General features: G+C 49.7%; 1 protein-coding gene across 2 annotated transcripts in view; it reads left to right on the top strand.

The window, feature by feature from the left end:
- Window positions 1-10,623: 10,623 nt before the first annotated feature.
- The window catches only part of RCOR1 (REST corepressor 1), a 112,818-nt gene continuing 103,781 nt past the window's right edge, over window positions 10,624-19,660 (top strand). For both annotated transcript variants that reach the window (XM_045560364.1, XM_045560363.1), the window contains exons 1-2: window positions 10,624-11,135; window positions 11,214-11,273. In XM_045560364.1, the coding sequence (XP_045416320.1) occupies window positions 10,850-11,135; window positions 11,214-11,273 (346 nt within the window). In that variant the 5' untranslated portion in view covers window positions 10,624-10,849. The remainder of the gene's footprint in view (window positions 11,136-11,213; window positions 11,274-19,660) is intronic.

The following is a 19,660-nucleotide window of genomic DNA, read 5'->3' as shown; positions in this document are numbered from 1 at the left end:
GGAAAGCCTTTGTGTTCATTCTGCGTGTAGGGCGGGGTCATGGCATGATCTGGTTTCTGTTTTAAACCATTTTCTTCTGTGCCCTAGGAGTCAAGGGCAGATGCAAGGAGGCCAGTTGCAACAGTCCAGACATGACGGGGGACAGGAGGGGACTGGATTCCAGAAGCATCTGGAGGCAGAGTAGATATTGGGCAGGGGGTTTGAAAAGAGGAGGGGCTCCCCGGGTGCCCCTGAGGCTTCTATATGAGCACAAGGAGAAGAGCTGACATGCCCTGGAGGCTGGGTGCGGGGTTGTCATGTGTGCGGTGCCCACTGGGCGTCTCTGCACAGCCTGGGCCAGGTGGCTGGAGTTGAGGGACAGTCCCAGCTGGAGACATAGATTTGGGAGTCATCACAGTAGAGGTGTTATTTAGAGCCATGAGCCTGTCTGAGGTCACAGAGGGGTGAGTGAGTAAAGGGGCCTGAGACAGTGACAGCAGGGAAGCCGGGCAGCCGGGACGCCCTGATCACAGTGCCTGCACCTGGATGTGCTCAGCCCGTGCACTCATTTCGCTATTATGACAGTCATGCCTGTCACTCAGCCTCTCCGCCACAGACTATGTCCTACTCTGGGTCACAGCCCGAGAATCCAGGGCTTGTCCTTTAGACAGGGCTGGGGGTGGGAAGGCCCAGGGATAGAGAGCAGAGTGTGCGGCTGTGTCCAGACACAGGGTCACCCTAAGCAGCCCATCACCGACTGGGCTGTCCCCCTTGTCCTGTTGGTGTGGGCCCAGCTGACTGGGGGGACATCTGATCGCCGCCCTTGGGCTGGTCCTGTAGGTGGGCCCAGGCTTTGAGTTAGAAGGCTGAGTTCCAATTTGTATGCGTGGGGTAAAATATGCATAACACAGACTTTATCATTTTAACCATTTAAAAATGTACAACTCAGTAACGTGAAGTACATTCACAATGTTGCACAACTGTCGCCAGCACTTTTTAGTCACCCCGACAGGAAACCCTGTAGCCATTAAACAGTCGCTCCCAGTCCCTCCTCTCCCGGGCCCGAGCAACCACAAATCTACTTTGTGCTCTACGGATTTGGCTATTCTGGACATTTCCTCAGGATAGAATCCTACAGTGTGTGACCTTCTGTGGCTGGTTCCTGTCACTTAGCCTAAGGTTTTTAAGGCTCTTCCACCTTGTAGCGCGTGTCTGTAGTTTGTTCCTTTTCACAGCTTGGTCCCTTCATTCTTGATCAGCTCTGTGACCTCAAGCAAGTCACTGCCTGAGTTGGACAATGTCCACTCTCCTTCACTGGGCTGTCAGGAGCATGCTTAGATACACCAGGAAGGACTGAGTCCATTTCTTGGTGGACGGAGGGGGCAGGGCTGTGTCCTCAGGTGAGCCAGCAGTGGCAGGGATGCTGGCATTTTTGGGGGCCGTGTGCAGGCAGAGATTCTTCTCAGCTTGGTGAAGTCAGTGACCTCTGACCCATCTGATTTTTGGCTTTCAAGATTTTGCTGCTCTTGTCTGTTCCTCTGTTGTCCTTGTCCTTTCGTTTTTATTTTGGTGGGGTTTGGGGCAGGAATCGAAGGTAACTGAATGGGTTCCCTCCACCTCCTTTCTGTTCCTTCTAAGGATTTCTAAGATTTCCTAGCCAGCCCTTAGGACAGGCTCCATCCCTCCCTCCCGGGGAAGGGAAGAAGCCCAGGAGGCCTCAAGCTGGGAGGCTCAGGTCTGCCGGGCTCCTCCACCTGAGGGCACTCGGTCAAAGGTCCCATGTTGTTCTGGTTGTCCCCCACCTAAAGGGAGGTCTCCCTTCTGGTGTGGCCATCCAGAGCCCCGGACCTTTACCGAGGCCACTGTGTGCTAGGCTCGTGGGGGGACAGGAGTGGGGTGGGCTGCCAGCAGGGCAGGTGCTGGGGCCGTCAGGGAGGGAAGTCTGGGGAGGTGGTGGAGGGCGAGGAGGGGACCCAGCCAAGCTCTGCTGAGAGGTGACTGACTGTAGGTTGAATGAGGTGGTGGCAGCCTGGGAAGATGTGGAGAAAGGTGCTGCAGGCCTAGGAACAGCATGTGCAAAGTCCCTGAGGCAGGCGCTGGATGTGAAGGAGAGGGGAGAGGTGAGGCCGGGAGCTGAGGAGGAGGATGGAGGCAGGACCACATCACGTGGGCCTGGAGCTAGTTGCCCAGTGCTTGGAATTTTGTCCTCAGTGCACAGGAAGCCCCTGGGGGTTGTAGGGAGGGAAGGACTCAATCTAGTCCATGTTTCAAAGATGATCTCTGGCTGTGTCGTGTGGAGGGGGGATGGCAGTTGGGAGCGGAGAGAGTACAGCCCCAGTGTCCCACCTCCCAGGGCACCTTGTGCAGCTGCTCCCTAGCCAGGTACCCATTGCACCCTGTGGAGAGGCCTGTGTGTCTCTCCTGAACCCTGGCATTTTCCTGCAAGAGCAAATGGAAGCTCCTCTAGCTGGGCCCAGCCTGGCCCATCCCCAGGACTGACTCTTAACAGACCTCTCTAGCCACCACGCCCCCCCCACCGCCCCCACCCAGCAGGGCAATCTGTCTCCATTGTGTCTGTCTGTCTGTCTCTCTGCCTCAGGGAGAGTTCGCTGGCTGGCCTTTTTCTCCGGGATCCAGCATCCACAGAGAGGAGGAGGGTTGTCACTCTTGGGGACAAGGGGCAGGTCCTCAGACGGAAACCCACAAGTTGGAAGTGGGTTTCTGGACAGAATAAGGAACACCCCTCTCTCCGCCTGAGTGTCCGGGTGCCGCAGGCAGCCGACCCGAAAGCCGGCCTCTGCCGCACGGTGCTGGGAAGCCTGTGCCCGGCTCAGCAGTCACTTCCCGGGTGAAGTGTTCACACGCTCACCGAGTCCTGTCTAAATGTCCAGCCTGACCCCGAGAAAAGTCAGCAGTGGTGATTCAATGAGCCCCTGCTGTGTGCCAGGCTCTGTCCTGGGCATGGGATCCCAGGCACGCACACAGCTGCAAGACCCAGGGTCACTGTAACTGTGATCAGTGCCAGAGGGAGGGCGACAGAGGCTGGGGCAGGGAGCTGAGGTACTCAGGGAGGTCAGAAGGGCTCCCTGGAGGAGGTGGCCTGTGCGGTGAGCCCTGAAGGCTGAGTGGGTACAATCTGGCTCAAACTGCCTGGTGGGAACAGCATGGCCAGGCAACCGCAGGAAGGGAGAGGCCCCCAAAGTGAGGAGATTTTGAGGCAGGAGGACCACTCCCCTCCCGTGTGGAGGTGTCCTGCAGCCACCTTTTAGGGCTGGGTCAGGGTTCTGTCCTAGTAGGTCCTCCCACGTGCCTGTGGCCCCCTGAGGGAGTCACTTTTTGAGGTCCCACTGTGTCTCAGTCCTGCTGCCATCTCCCCATTGCTCAAGGGGAGGCTTCCTGGAGAACGTAAACAATGTTTCTGGGGGTATTTAAATAAGGGCTGGGGCAGATGGGGCAGACTGGGCAGGAAAGGGTATAGGCCAGAAACTTCCCTCCCACATCTCACGCTGATCATACTGCCTGGGCCTCCATTTGCTCATCTGTGAAGGGAGGGCCTCGGGCTGCAGGACCAGAGTTGGGGCAGACAAAGCTGAAATCGGGACCTGACCTACCAGGAAACTGTGGGATGGGGACTCCTTAGGGTGGCCTTCCTGTGGGAGTGGGGGGGTCACCCACATTGGCCCTGGCCCCCTAGCAAGGGTGCCGGTGTGCAGAGCCAGGTGTGGAGTCTCAAGGCTGGGCAGGGGGCTGCTCCCCCACACGCTGGCAAATGAGGGATGCAAAATAAACAAAATGCATAGACGTGCAAAGCCCACCTGTGACAGTCTCTTCTGAATGTCTTCTTCCTCCTCCTTTCCTCTTTGTTATTTAATCATCTCTATTTTTTAAACAGCTTCATTGAAACATAATTCATATACCACATAATTCACCATTTAAAGTGTGCAATGCAGCAGGTTTGTACGTTCAGAGTTGTGCAACTATCACCACAGTCTCTGGTAGAACATTTCATCACCTCCAGGAGAAACCCTGTAACCACTGGCTCCCCCTTCTCCTCTCCCCTCGGCCCTGATGACCAACCACCTACTTTCTGTCTACACATTTGCCTATGCTGGACATTTCCTACAAATGCAATCATACAATACGTGGCCTTTCATGACTGGTTTCTTTCATTTAGCGTGTTTTCAAGGTTCACCCACGTTACGGCATGTATCAGACTTCAGTCCTTTCTGTAGCTGAACCATATTCCAGTGTGTGCACAGACCCATTCTGTTTAACCGCTCATCAGATGGTGGACATTAGTGTTTGCTGTTTTCTGGCTCTTAGGAATAATACTGCTATGAACGTTTGCATACAAGTTTTTGTGTGGACATATGTTTTCAGTTCTTTGGGGAATATGCGTAGGAGTGGGATTTCTGGGTCAAATGGTAACTCTATGTTTAACTTTTTGAGAAACTGCCAGACTGTTTTCCAAAGCAGCTGTACCGCTTTACATTCCCACCAGCAGTGGATTCCAACACTTGTTATTGTCTACCTTGTTTTTTCTTTTTTGCGTCAATTAAGTCTAATAGCAATATTGTCTATCTTTCTGATGAGAGCCATACCTGTGGGCACGGAAGGACTGGTATATCTCACTGTAGCTTTTTCATGTCCCTCGTGGCCAATATTGTACATCTTTTCATGTGCTTAGTGGCCATGTGAGTATCTTCTTTGGAGAAATGTCTATTCAGATACTTTACACCCCCTTTAAAAAAATTTTTTTCTTATACAGATGGAATCTTGTCATGTTGCTCAGGCTGTTCTTGAACTCCTGGCTTCAAGGGATCTTCCCAGAGCCTCCCAAAGAGCTGGGATTACAGACATGAGTCACCATGCCTTGCTACTTTACCCTTTTTAAAATGGGCTTATTTATCTTTTTATTACTGAGTTGTGACAGTTCTTTCTCTATTCTAGATAAAGTTCCTCACCAGACATATGATTTGCAAATATTGTGTCCCATTGGATTATCTTCTCCCTTTCTTGATGGTACTGTTTGCAGCACAGGTTTTAACTTTTATGAACCCCAATTTATCTGTTTTTCCTTTTGTTCCTTATGCCTTTTGCATTGCAATTCAGAAGACTTTGCCTAACTCAAGGTCACAAAGATTTACTCCTAGGTTTTCATTTAGAGTTTTACAGTTTTAGCTTTTGCAATTAGGTCTATGATCCATTTTACTTGTTGAGTTCTTTTTTTTTTTTTTTTTTTGAGACAGAGTCTCATTCTGTTGCCCAGGCTAGAGTGCCGTGGCGTCAGCCTAGCTCACAGCAACCTCAAACTCCTGGGCTCGAGCAATCATCCTGCCTCAGCCTCCCGAGTAGCTGGGACTACAGGCATGTGCCACCATGCCCGACTAATTTTTTTTTTCTATATATATATTTTTAGCTGTCCGTATAATTTCTTTCTATTTTTAGTAGAGACAGGGTCTCACTCTTGCTCAGGCTGGTCTCAAACTCCAGAGCTCAAACAATCCGCCCACCTCGGCCTCCCAGAGTGCTAGGATTACAGGCGTGAGCCACCGCGCCCGGCCACTTGTTGAGTTCTTAACATATTAAGTAAGAAGTTCTAGTAGTGGTGACTCTAGTATCTTCTGTGATTTTGGAGATGAGTATAAATGCTACTCTGAGAGATCAACAACTGTAATGTGATGAGGCACTATTGTGATTTCTAGAGATAACAGTCTAAGGTATTGCTAATACTGCCTATATTCACAATGGAAGAAGATGCTAGATATCAGTTAAAATTTAATTTAAATAAAATAGTAATTACTCTCCAGGGTTCCCCTGAATTCTATCATCAGAACCCAGGTGAAGAATTCCTGGGATGGTTAAAAATTCTTGCTTCAAGTCTCAGTTTTCAAATAGTCTTTTGGGGGCTCTAGCTTCAGGGCTGTTTTCCTGCCACCTCCCAGCCCCCGCCCATGCCTTACCCTCTGTCTGGCTCCATCCTTGGGGAAGTAGAATTGCCAGTTCTTTGCAGAATTTTCTTTTTCTTTCTTTCTTTCTTTTTTTTTTTTTTGAGACAGTCTCACTCTGTTGCCCTGGGTAGAGTGTAGTGGCATCATCATAGCTCACTGCAACCTCAAACTCCTGGGCTCAAGCAATCCTTCTGCCTCAGCCTCCCAAGTAGCTGGGACTACAGATATGCACCACAATGCTGGGCTAATTTTTCTATTTTTAGTAGTGATGGGGTCTCAGTCTTGCTCAGGCTGGTCTCTTTTGAACTCCTGAGCTCAAGCGATCCTCACGCCTCAGCCTCCCAGAGTTCTAGGATTACAGGCATGAGCCACCATGCCCAGCCACCAAGGAGAATTTTCTAACAAGCCATCTAATATGGCTGGGTGCAGTGGTTCACACATATAATCCCAACACTTTTGGAGGCTGAGGAGGAAGAATTGTTTGAGGTCAGGAGTTCAAGACCAGCCTAGGCAACATAGTGAGACCCTCCCCCCATCTCTAAAAATACAAAGAAATGAGCCAGGCATGGTCGTGAGGCTGAAGTCCCAGCTACTTGGGAGGCTGAGAGGGGAGTTTGAGGTTGCAGTGAGCACTGATCATGCCACTGCACTCCAGCCTAGCTCTTAAAATATATATAGAGAGTAATGGTAATAAAAATTATAAATCACAGCAGTAAGAATTATAAAGGCTGTATGTTTAGAAATCAGACAAGGCAGTTTGCACGCGTCCTTGCCCCTCAACCTCCCAGCATTCCTGGAGCAGCTCTGGCCCTGAGCAGGAGGCTGCCTGGCTCTGTGGCTTAGACGTGCCCTCGCTGCAGCCCACCACGTGCAAGACTTTAGGCAGATGACTTCACCTCTAGGTGCCTCAGTTGCCTCATCTCCAGGGTGGGGATGACATGGTCATGACAGTGTTCACCTGAGGGGACTGAAAAAGCTCATGGTTTCAATGCTGGGAGCAGCACCAGGCATACAGTTACAGATATTGGCTATTATTAGGCCTTTCCCTCAGGGGAGAATGTTCTTTCCTGTTCTTTACCAGCTAAAGGCATTCAGGACTCTATCTAAAATTGATCGATTTAAAAGGCCAGGATTTCAGGCTTGGTCTATGGGGTGGGGAAGTTCAAAGCCGCCTGTCAGTTCCCAGCTTCCTTCTCCCAGACTCCACCCGCCTTCTTCCACACACTGGTGGGGTAGGGCTCCAAGGGACAGGTGTCCGGGGCGCAAAATGGAAGGAGGGCCTCCCCTCAGGCGCCCCGAGCACCTGGCTTGCCTCACCCCAGTCAGGGCCCTGCCCTAGAAGTTCTAGCTTTTCCAGCTCCTTAGGTCCTGCTCTCAGAGGAGAGTTTTTCCTGAGAATTCCAGTAACAGTTCCAGCAAGGGCCTTGATTGGCCTGGCTAGGTCATGTGCCCATGCCTGAGCCAATCTCGGCGGCCAGGTTGCTAGGGAGCTCTGATTGGCCAGGCTGGGTCACGTGCTGGTCCCGGCTGAGGATACTCACAAGCTGCCCCCCCCCGGAAGGAGGAGGTGGGGGAAGAGGTACCTCTGGAAGGATGCTGGGCTGATGAAACATAAGTCCTCCTCGTCCCACATACCCAGCGTCTCTGTTGGATTTCAGTTGTTCCGGGCCCCACAGCGGCCTGTGTCCCCTATCATTCATTCACAGATCCACGCATTCACTCCTCGCTCAGCGAGTGTTTACTGAGCACCTACTACCTACCAGGCACACAGAAGGCAAAGGGCCAAGGAGGAACCCCAACAATTACAGGTTGGAAGGGGCGGCTGCCAAGGAGGCCGAGGGGAAGTGGTCTGTGAGGCAGGAGCACAGGGGAGCACCGTGCCCTGAGGCCCGGAGAAGCCAGGAGTTTCCAGGAGGAGCAGGCCACACAGGAGAGGCTCAGTGAGACCGACAATGACCGCCAGGGAGGCTGTGGGTGACCTCGGCAAGAGTTAAGGGGTGGGGACACAGCCCTGCGGGGTGGGGTGAGGAGACTGGGACGGGGCGTGGAGGAGGCCTGTGCCGACAGGCCTGTGGGGGAGTGTGCCTGGAGGGGAGTAGGGCGATGGCTCCGGGCAGGAGAGGGCTTGGGAGCAAGGGCAGTCCTCCCCTTTTGTGGAGAAAGCTGACTCGGGGTCACCCAGAGGGAGGCTGATGGCACAGGAAAGCGGAGGGGTGATGTGGGTTCCCAAAACCAGGGGCAGCGGGCCTGAGGAGGCGGGTGCTGGGCAGGGGCATTTGTCGGTTTGGGGACTGGAAGAGGAGAGAGGTGCGGCCTGATGGCTTCAGTTTCCCTGTGAACAGTGAGGTGAGGCTGGGAGCCGGGCTGAAGAGGCTGCTGGAGCAAGCAGAGGGGAGGAGAGAGACCTTAGTTTCCGAGTGGGGGCGTCTCACTGGAGAACACGGTAGGTCGCGGCTGTGGGAAGAGCCGGGTGAGGTGCGGGATCAGACTCCCCGCCCAGGGGCTGTGCGGGCCTCCCCCGCCCCAAGCAGCAGGAAGGCGAGCTTCCCTCCTGTCCGTTTTCTCCGTGGTGGACCAGAGAGGGGCTGGGGAGATGGACTCTATAAAAACCCATCGGGCCGGCAGGGAGGTGCTAGCACCTGCTTTTTATGGATGAGAAATCTGAGAGGTTGCAGGCCAGTATAGTGCCCGTGTCGCACTGCCAGCAGACAAATGCATGCTTGGAAGGTCCACTGATGCACCCATACTGGTAACCCAGCCATGGAAGTGGCCCTAACTCGGGGGGTTGGCGGGTGGGGAGGGTGACCCTGTGTGCCCTGCCATCCCTGGTGTCCTTTTTCGCTTTGTGGGTTGAGTCTGGTGGTGGAACCTCGTAGACACCAAGCAAGCCGGGCAGAGGGCTCTTAGCCTCACTCCTCACACAGTGCTCACCTCCGAGTGAGTCACAGGCGTCAGCCAGGAGGCCCAGCCCATAATGCCACTCGGGTTCCCAACTCAGCTTTGTCGTCTGTACACTGCCCAGACCAGCTGACAGGGAGAATGGGGCACACACTTGCTTACCTCTGGGGTCTGCAAGGAGAGCGGGGTCCTTTTGAGGGAAGTTCAGGAGCTGTGACCCTGAACTTGGCGGGAGTTGGGGTGGGGTGGGGACAGGGCTTCTCTTAGGGTAGGGCTCCCAGCCCTGTTTCATAAAGGCCACTTAGGCAGAAGTGAACGTGGTCACTTCAATGAAGTTAATAATGATGGTTCATGCTGCAGAAAATGTGCTATAGAAAACCCTGCTTATTTATTCAGGCTTTAAAACCATAGAACTCCCGATTTCTCCCTTGTAGCTATTTATATCCTGAGCTGGTCCCCATATTAAGCTCAGGTTTGAAGTAACTTAAAAGAAAAGCAGCCATCCCCTGCTTAAAAAAAAAAAAAAAAAAAGGAAAGGAAAGATTTCATGTACGGCCCTTCTCTAGTAATTATGAACAGCCCGTTGTTTGGGGGCGGCGTTGTTTCGGGGGTCGGTGGGGGTGGGGCAGGCACACACTCCCCCCGCCCCCTATACGGCTGCAAAGCAGTCCCGGGGCGGCTGGCGAACACTCCCCAGGGCGGGGGTGTCCCAAGCGGGGTCTCAGCCGACCCCCACCCTCCCGGTACCCCGTGGCAACCCTCGCAGGGTGCCCAGGGTGGAGCGGGGGAGGCAAGGCAGGCAACAGATCCGGAAAAGTGGCTGCTTTTGCCTCGGAGGAAGTAGACCCCCCTTCCCCTACACCAAGGGCTTGGGATGAAAAATAGCTTCTTCCTCTTTACCCTTCCTGGCCCCCAGCCCATGTCTGTAGGTCCGCCCCCAGTCACCGCGCCGGGGCTTTACCCGGCCATCGGGGATGGCTTGGTAGTCCTGGCGCCCGCCAAGGCCAGCGGGGACCCTCGCCGCCGGCAACTCGGCAGTTCCGGCGACTTCCAACCTCCCCCCACCCAATTAGCGGAGAGCACCACAGCGCCGCCGCTCCCACCCTGCTTCCCCCTGGGGGCCTGTCACCTGGGAACCCTGCCCCGGCCCCGCGGCTCCCGGGCCCGGCTCGTCCCCAGGCCCCTTGGGAAAGGCGGGGGCGCACTTAGTTTCTTCCAATTAGTTTCCCCTCTTTGTATAGAGCCCATTCAAACTGCGGCCTGTAATCTTCCGCGCGAGGGGAAAGTAGTCCCGACCTTGCGTTCAATTTCTATTCTCGCGTCGGCACATTTTACTTTCTAAAGCCGATGGGACGCCCAGTGGGGGCCTTCGGAGAATGTGGGGGCCGAGGCCGCGGGAGGCGCGCACAGGTGGGAGGGGTAGGGGCCGCGGCAGGGGGAGGGGCGGGGAGGGCAGCCAACTCCTCGCTATTGCCTAGAGAGATGGATCATGGGGCGTAGAGAGATTGCAAACCTCAAACCACGTACAGTGGGCGATACGCGTCAACCGAACCTAACCAACGGAAGCCCGGAGCCTCCCCCTCCCCGCTCTCCCGCCCCGGGCCCCTGGACAGACGGGCGCGCGCAGCCAACCCGGCCGCCGCTTGCCGTCCAAATCCCACAAGAGCCAATGGAAGTGCGGGGGGCGGAGCCATCGTGCGTCGCGTTCGGCTGCGCTCGGCCCGCCCCCCGCGCACCCAGGCCCCGCCCCCCGCCCTCCCCGCTCGCTGCTCCCGGAGTAGTTAGTGCCAGTGAAGTGCGGGCGGCGATGAGAGCGAAAGTTGCGCTGGGTTCGGCGCTGGGGGCTTGAAGCGGCTCCGCGCTCCGCCCGCCTGGGCCTCCCCCAGCGCCAACTCGTGCGCGTGGGCTCCCGCCGCGCCCGCCCGGCCCCGCGCCCACCCGCGCCCCCTCCCCCCTGCCCGGCGACCCCTCCTCAGGAGCCGCGGGTCCCCGCTACTTTCGCCCGGCCCCGGCCCCCGCCGATGCCGGCCATGGTGGAGAAGGGCCCCGAGGTCTCAGGGAAGCGGAGAGGGAGGAACAACGCGGCCGCCTCGGCTGCCTCAGCCGCTGCCGGCTCGGCCGCCGCGGGCTCGGCCGCCTCCGCCCCGGCCGCCGTCGCCTCCGCCCCGGCCGTCGCCGCCTCCGCCTCGGCCGCCGCCCCCAATAATGGTCAGAATAAAAGTTTGGCGGCGGCGGCGCCCAATGGCAACAGCAGCAGCAACTCCTGGGAGGAAGGCAGCTCGGGCTCGTCCAGCGACGAGGAGCACGGTAGGTGGCAGCCGCCCCGGGCCCCTGCGGCCCCGCGCCCCCGGCCCCGCTGACCGCCGTGCTCTGCTTCCCCCGCAGGTGGCGGCGGCATGAGGGTCGGACCCCAGTACCAGGCGGTGGTGCCCGACTTCGACCCCGGTGAGTAGCCCCCCGGGCCGGGCCGGGCGCCGAGCCCGTCGCCGGCCAGCGGAGGGGATGAGCGGAGCCCCCAGCCCCCAGCGAGCCCGAGGGGCGGCAGCCCGTCGACAACTTTCTTTTTGTGTGTGTGTTGGGCCTGCCGTCCGCGGGGAGAACAGCAGGGCGAGAACGAGGAGGAACACGCACACGCGTGTTTTGCAAACGTGCCTCTGCACGCGGGGGAGGCCCAGGTTGCCCCGGTCGGGCCGGCGCAGCTGCCCCCTGCGCCTCCGAGGACTGGAGGCGGCGCCGGTGGTGGCCACACCTGGCCTGGGGGCGCTGGGGGTCCCCGCGTCCAGGTGAGCTGCGCCTCGGCCAGGAGTCGAGGTGGCAGTGCCGGAGAGTTAGCGTTCTGCGAGCGCCCCGGACGTAGGAGGTCCCCGAGACCCCTTTCTCAGCACCCTTACCCAGCGTTGCCCCGCATACCTTTCCCCCGCCTGTCCCTGGGCTCTTGCTGGCTCCTGCCTCCGCTCCCGTCCTGAAGGCCGGTGGCATAACGACCCTCAGAATCAGTTAATAAAAGAAGTGTGCTTTCCAGAGGGCGCCTGCCTGGGGAAGAGAGGCTTCTGTGTGGCAGTTTGATTTTAGGACCTATTTTGTAAATGTGGGCATTTCCTTTTTTTTTTGTTTGTTTTGAGGAAGAGACTGTGAAAGAGTAGAACCATCAGAACCTTTAGCCTAACATGATTTCCACCTACAAGAAATCCCTACACCCTAGAATGGAACATTTACTTCTCTTGCTGCTGCTGTTCTGTGTGGAAGAAAATTTAAAGTGGTACAAGAAAAAAAAAATCTAGTCAGACAAAGGAATTCGTCAGATTTTAATGCGTGAGATTCTAGCCTATCTCCGTATGAGACTGTCTTTAAAGGTTGTTGGTATAGAAAACGTTTGAAAGGACGTGGGTTTTATTTCAAAAATAAAATTCAAAAGAGTATCTCGTAAAGGTGGAGTTAACAGTCCTCCCAGGTTGCAGGATTTTAGAACTGGAGGTTCTCTGTGTTATTGTAACACTAGTTTATTTGAAAAATAAATGCACAGATGCTTTTCCTTGGAAACAAGACTGCAGAAAATTGCAAGGATCTAGTCCTTGAGAAAGGCGATTGCTCCTAAGCTGTTGTTAAGGAACTGAACTCTGGATGTACTTTGAAGTGAGAATGCGTAGGGGTCTTGGGTGAGTTCTTGGGCAGTCTGAGAATAAATGACTTTTCCCCAATTTGTCGTATAAATTTTGGTTTGTTGATTTAAATCCATTAAATTTATGTAATCTAACACCCATAATCGTATTCATTTTAAACCCATGTTAGTGTTTTTTTATAGTTTCCCCTTCCCCCACATTTTCCTTTTTTGGTAGTCACTTCTCATCAGGGTTTTCCTCTTCTATGCATGCCTCCTCCATTCCATGGTTGGCCACCAGGGGAAGCATACTGTTTTTTGGTTACAGTTGACCCTATCTTCATTTTGTAGGTCGTCTATCTTTGCTTTAATACACAGAACATAAAGCTTGTCACTAAGTTTCTCTCACCTATTTTTAAAAACCAGCTTGCACAAATCTTTGAGTAAGTTGGTTGATTTTTGATACATTTTTGTTACATTAATTTTGAAAGGTTTAAGTATGTCAGATGTGACTAAGGAAAAGGGCACACTTGATAACAACAGCAGGAATTAGATTTCTGACATTCATCTAAATATGGATGTCGAACTCTGCATTGTTGGTAATGAGTCTGATTACTTTGTAGTTGTACTCTTTGAAACAGCAAATGTAATATTTTGAACTGTCCTTAAACTTTTTGATATAATAGGTACAAACATAAACTTGCTAGAGACCATTTTAAAAAGGAAAACATCATAAATATTCTGCTGCATAAATTTTGCTGACAATTGATTGAGTCTTGATAATAGCATTCCCAAATTTCTTATTTTGTGTTTGTTTTTAATCTGGAAAGGAATCTTAACTGGTATGAAACAATTTCAAGCCCTATTTTGCCAACATGAGCAGTGGGACACTTTCCTAGATATGGCTGAAAATTGATAGACTCTACTATTTCCTAATTTTTTTAAAATGTGTGTTTTCACTTAAAGTCTAAGGAAAGGGGAGACTTCCATTTTGGAATAAATACGGTATGGCATGTTTGTTTCATGACAAAAAAATTTGGGGGGGGCGTCTTTAGACTTAAGATTGTTTCTTTCCATGAGTATATGTTAGGAAGAGTAATAAGGAATTCAGAGTGTGATGACTACTGCTTTTCCTTTCTCCCTGCCTGAGGTTTGAGTGCATCTTTGTTCTTCTGCCAGAATTTGAACAGACTGGTGGACATGAAACTCATCAGAAAGCTTTTTTTCTTTTTTTAATTCTAGTGTTTAAAAAATTCATAGTAAAGGTGTGTGAGTTGAAGAAGTTGATTTTAAATTTTTTTTTAGTTAGATTTTCCTTATTTGCAGTATCCCAGCTTGACCCTATTTAGCTTTAAAAGCAAATGGTTGGAGCTAAGACCACCCAATATTTTCTACATAGTCCAAGGAAGATTTAATTGTCATCCTTCACAAATAGTGAATGAAATGGTTACAGCACCTTAGTCCTAAAATGCTGATTTTAGATTTCTTATAATTAAGACCTAGACTAGATCAGTAGAATATGGCGTAGCTTGGTGATTAAAATACTATCTCTGTTTGCGGTGAAAGAAAAAGTTTTACCTATTAGAGTTAAAACAAAAACCAGAGTGCAGCCCTACATATTTAACTTAGGCTTTGTTCTTACATGTGGTGTCCAGACTGACTGTCTTTCCATACTCTTGCTGCTACAGATTATGCTGAGTTGTCATTGATTTCTTCTGGAATTTAGTAGTCATAGGATCAAGAAAGAGGGAGGATGCTTGTTTATCCTACCTCTGCTTAGTTCATTCCTACACTAGCAAACCATCACTTAGTTTGAAACGAGTAGTGTTTTTCTATACAAAAATGTGACTAGCTCATTCTTCCCAAAGGAGGCGGAGCCTCTAATTAAAAAAAAAAGGAAAAAAAATAGTGTGAACGCTCCCATGATCTTACCAATAAGCATGCAAAGGAAAAATCTATAGATGATCTATCTATTTTTTTTGGAGACAGGGTCTTGCTCTGTCACCCAGGCTGGAGTGGAGTACAGAGGCATCATCGTAGCTCACTGCAGCCTCGAACTTCTGGGCTCAAGTGGTCTTCCCGCCTTGGCCTCCCAGAGTGCTAGCATTATAGGTGTGAGCCACCTTGTTTGCTTGAATGTTCTATCTCTATATCTAAGAAGGTGATAGAAGGTAGAGCTGGTCATTTTATCTCCAGGGGCCTCAGTTTCCTCAGTCATGAATCAGGGGCACTTTTCATCATGAATAGTCTATGGTTATGTCACTTGTATTAATAAAAGAGTGTCTTTTTAAGTTCATGTTTATTTCAGAAGCAATATAGAGTAGACCGAGAGCTTGGGCTGTGTGAGTTGTCAGTGTGGGTTCAGATCCTGGCAGTGCCCCTGCCAACTGTGTATTGACCCTAGGCTAGTTACTTTACTTTAGCTTTCATCTGTAAAATACACATGATGGAACTTCATCCTCAAGAGAAGGAATTAACTGAGCTAATATATGTAAAATGCTTAGCATAGTGCCTGGCACAAGGTGAGTGCTAAGTAAACATTTTCTGCATTCCTTATTTTAATTATAATTCATAATTAAACCTAAGTTCCTGCATTGTCTGCTTTATTGCATAGGTAAGACTGGATTGTAATGAGCCATTGATGTGAATGCAAATCATGCACTGAGATATTGGAAGATGATTGCTTTTAAATTACATGAACCTGCTACAATTTAAATAAATACTCTTTCCTGGAATAGAGAGACTTAGTCCAAAACTTTTATATAGCAGAGAAAAACACTGAGGTTCAGTGAAACTAGGTGAACTTGTTGAGATCAAGTTTCTAGATAGTAGAGAAAAAACCTTGAATCCAGCCCTGGACCAGAAGAAGTGCACATTAATTGGGTTTTTTTTTTTTTTTTTTTTTTGAGACAGAGTCCATTCTGTTGCCCAGGCTAGAGTGCCGTGGTGTCAGCCTAGCTCATAGCAACCTCCAACTCCTGGGCTCAAGTGATCCTCCTGTCTCAGCCTCCTGAGTAGCTGGGGCTACAAGCATGCGCCACCATGCCTGGCTAATTTTTTCTATGTGTGTTTTTAGTTGTCCAGCTAGTTGCTTTCTATTTTTTTTTTTTTTCCGTAGAGACGGGGTCTCACTCTTGCTCAGGCTGGTCTCGAACTCCTGAGCTCAAACGATCCGCCTGCCTCGGCCTCCTAGAGTGCTAGGATTACAGGCGTGAGCCACCGTGTGCGGCCTAATTGGGTTTTAAGTTATGAAGTTTTGGCTCTAAACTTGTAAATTCTTGTCTTTGAGAGTTAATGCTTTTGAGATGGGGCTTTTCTATCACAATACTTGGGTCATGACCACGATTAAGAGGTTAGCTGGTTGAAGATCACCAGGGCAGAGTTGTTTTAAAAGCAGTGTTAAAGGTCATTTGTACTGAAGAAATTTAGGATTACTCTTGGAAAGTCATTTTCTTTGGCATTATAAAGTTCTGTGGGGTAACTTAGTTGAAAAAAATCTTAGTGTTTGAAGTTGAAACATCAAACATCTGTCCTAACTAGTTACTGTATTCTTCCCTAATTTATTTATTTATTTTGAGACAGAGTCTCTCTCTGTTGCCCGGGCTAGAGTGAGTGCCGTGGCATCAGCCTAGCTCACAGCAACCTCAAACTCTTGGGCTGAAGTGATCCTCCTGCCTCAGCCTCCTGAGTAGCTGGGACTACAGCCATGCGCCACCATGCCTGGCTAATTTTTTCTATACATATTTTTAGTTGTCCATATAATTTCTTTCTATTTTTAGTAGAGACGAGGTCTCGCTCTTCTTGCTCAGGCTGGTCTTGAACTCCTGAGCTCAAACGATCCACCCGCCTGGGCCTCCCAGAGTGCTAGGATTACAGGCGTGAGCCACTGTGCCCGACCTTCCCTAATTTATTGTGCTTTTTGTATTTTCCCGTCGGTTACATAGAGTGTTGTGATTAATTTATATTTTAGCCCTCACTTTCTTCTGAGCTTTTCTTTAGAGGTTCCATGCATACTGTAAAAATAAGAAATGAGGCTTCTATTAGTCCCCTTTGCCTAATGGAAACCTGTGATCTTTGCTGAGGAGTATGTGTTTAGTTAGTATTTGTGTTAAAAACAGCTTGAGGCCCGTGCGGTGGCTCACACCTGTAATCCTAGCACTCTACGCGGCCGAGGCAGGAGGATTGCCTGAGCTCAGGAGTTTGAGACCAGCCTGAGCAAGAGTGAGACCCCAGTCTCTACTAAAAATAGAAAAATTTTTTTAGCTGGGCATGGTGGTGCGTGCCTGTAGTCACAGCTACTTGGGAGGCTGAGGCAGGAGGATCGCTTGAGCCCAGGAGTTTGAGGTTGCTGTGAGCTAGGCTGAGGCCACGGCACTCTAGCCCAGGCAACAGAGTGAGACTGTCTCAATCAATCCATCCATCCATCAATAAATACATACATACATACAGGTTGAAATCACTTTCTAGAAGAGGGAGTCTGTAGCAGCACAGTGGAAGACTGAAAAAGGTAGGAATTGAGGATTAGATGCTGATTCAACGATTTGGACTGAGTTAATTCCTGTAGCTAAATAGCAATTGTGAAAAATGTGACTCTAGAAATGATAGGGGTATAGTTGCAGTGTAATAGTTTTTCCTGTTTTATGTTCTGGAGGTTTTACTAATTGCATATATCTAACTCTGGTTGGGTATTATGGTTTCTGTTGTTGACTTTTAAAACTGGAATATTATAAAGTGGTTTAAGGTGACAAAAGTGTTTTGCTAAAATATTAGGGAGAAAATATTTTAAAGTAATGTTAGAATGTCATGTAAATGAAATGCTAACAGTAAGCTCTAAAACCCCAGTTGTTTCCCCAAATTAGTCAAAATCTTTAAATACATTGATCTTAGTAAAAATTGTACACTAGACATAATAATTCTTTGAAATTTCTGGGTTTTTCCTGCCTCAGGGTTATTGGAGAGAAAATTGTAGTATGCATCTAATCCTTTCTGTTTTCTAGATGAGGAAAGTAAGGCCTCCAGAGATAAAGTTACTTAGTTTGTCTGTCTTTCATTACCTAATCATTAAAAGTATCTCAAGGTAGACTATTTACTTAGGGTCATATGAGGCCAAACTTTTATTGTTTTAGATGTTTTAGGGCCTCATTATCTGGGTGCAATAATTGGCAGCAGTAATATATGTTCATAATTTTAGAACCAGGAGTAAAAAGTTCAACTTTTAAAAATTGGAATGACAAGATAGTTGTTGTGCATAATTTGAATCTGCCTTTTTGTAAATGATAAGATAGGCTAGAATTGTAAAGGTAGAATAAAAAAAAAAGGAAACATTTCAAATAAAACAGTATCCAACACTACTGTGACTAAACACTGTTAATATTAGGCCATATTTGTTTCAGGTACAGCTAAAGCCTGATCCTCCTCCTTCATTAATTTGAAGTTGATTTACACACACACACACACACACACACACACACACACACATTTTTTTGAGATTGGGTCTTGCTCTGTCTCCTGGGCTAGAGTGCTGTTGGAGGGCTCAGTGATCCTCCTGCCTCAGCTTCCTGAGTAGCTGGGACTACAGGTGCACACCACCATGCTCGGCTAATTTTTCTATTTTTTTTTTTTGTAAAGATGGGGTCTCAATGCTCTTGCTCAGGCTAGATGATTTATATTATTTCTGTGATAGTTCACATCCTCTGAGAAGCACATGCCAAGACAAGATTAGATGTGCAAGAGGCTCATTGGGGTAAATGCTTGTGAGGGATAAAGAAGAGAGAAAGGTTTAGGTGGCAAGAGCATTTATACTAGATGTAAGTATGACACCTGTGGAAGAAGAGAGGGAAGAAATGGTGATTAATGATTGTTAGAGGAGCCTCAGACTGCAGTGCACCTTGCAGCTTGGAGAAAATCTCAGCCAGAGCAGATTGTTAGGAGTCCATTGGGCAGGAGTGGCCCTTCTCTACAAGCCTGCTGTGGTCAGTCACTGGCTGGGAGCAGCCCGGAAGGGCCTAGCCTTGGTATGGATGCTGTAGTAGATCCCTTAGGTGCCAGGCACCTGGAGCTGTCAGTTAACTACACTCTTTGCAACACTTTCTCTCTTAAGAGGGAAATCTGGGCCGGGCGCGGTGGCTCACACCTGTAATCCTAGCACTCTGGGAGGCCTAGGCGGGTGGATCACTCGAGGTCAGGAGTTCAAGACCAGCCTGAGCAAGAGTGAGACCCCCGTCTCTACTAAAAATAGAAAGAAATTATCTGGCCAACTAAAAAAATATATATACATACAAAAAATTAGCTGGGCATGGTGGCGCATGCCTGTAGTCCCAGCTACTCGGGAGGCTGAGGCAGTAGGATCGCTTAAGGCCAGGAGTTTGAGGTTGCTGTGAGCTAGGCTGATGCCACGGCACTCACTCTAGCCCGGGCAACAGAGCGAGACTCTGTCTCAAAAAAAAAGAGGGAAATCTGAGTGGCATACTCTCAGGGCTGTCAGAATTCCCATGCATGTTTTTGTACTTCAATACATACTTTTTTTTTTTTTTTCCAATTTTTTTGAGACAGAGTCTCACTCTGTTGCCTGGGCTAGAGTGCCATGGGATCAGCCTAGCTCACAGCAACCTCCAACTCCTGGGCTCAAGAGATCCTCCTGCCTCAGCCTCCCGAGTAGCTGGGACTACAGATACAATACCACCATGCCCGGCTAATTTTTTCTATATATATTTTTAGCTGTCCATATAATTTCTTTCTATTTTGGGTAGAGACAGGGTCTCGCTCTTGCTCAGGCTGGTCTCGAACTTCTGAGCTCAAATGATCTGCCCGCCTCAGCCTCCCAGAGTGCTAGGATTACAAGGGTGAGCTACTGCGCTCGGCCACAATACATACTTAACATGTGATAAACAATATGTTTTCTTATTATTATTCTTGTTGCAAATGGAATTATTTATGGTATTCATTTGCTTTGATGGTTTCCAAACAAGTATATTTCCATTAACAAGACACACAAGGTGCTTTTCTTCACCTAATCTTAATGGTGTTAGATTTATTAATTTTTAAAAAATACTGTCCTTTTGTGGTTTATATTGGTATTTTTATTATTAATGGTGAGGTTAAGTGTCTCTTCATATGTATTTTTTGCCACTCAGTTTTCTCCTGTTAATATATATTTTGCTGCTTTCTATTGGGTGTAGGTCTTTTTCTTACTGGTTTCTGTGTGCGTGTGTGTTTTTTCTTTTTTTTCAAGAGA

This window comes from Lemur catta, chromosome 1, assembly GCF_020740605.2.
Source record: "Lemur catta isolate mLemCat1 chromosome 1, mLemCat1.pri, whole genome shotgun sequence".
NCBI classification, from domain to species: domain Eukaryota; kingdom Metazoa; phylum Chordata; class Mammalia; order Primates; family Lemuridae; genus Lemur; species Lemur catta.
This window is presented reverse-complemented; position numbering and strand designations above follow the sequence as displayed.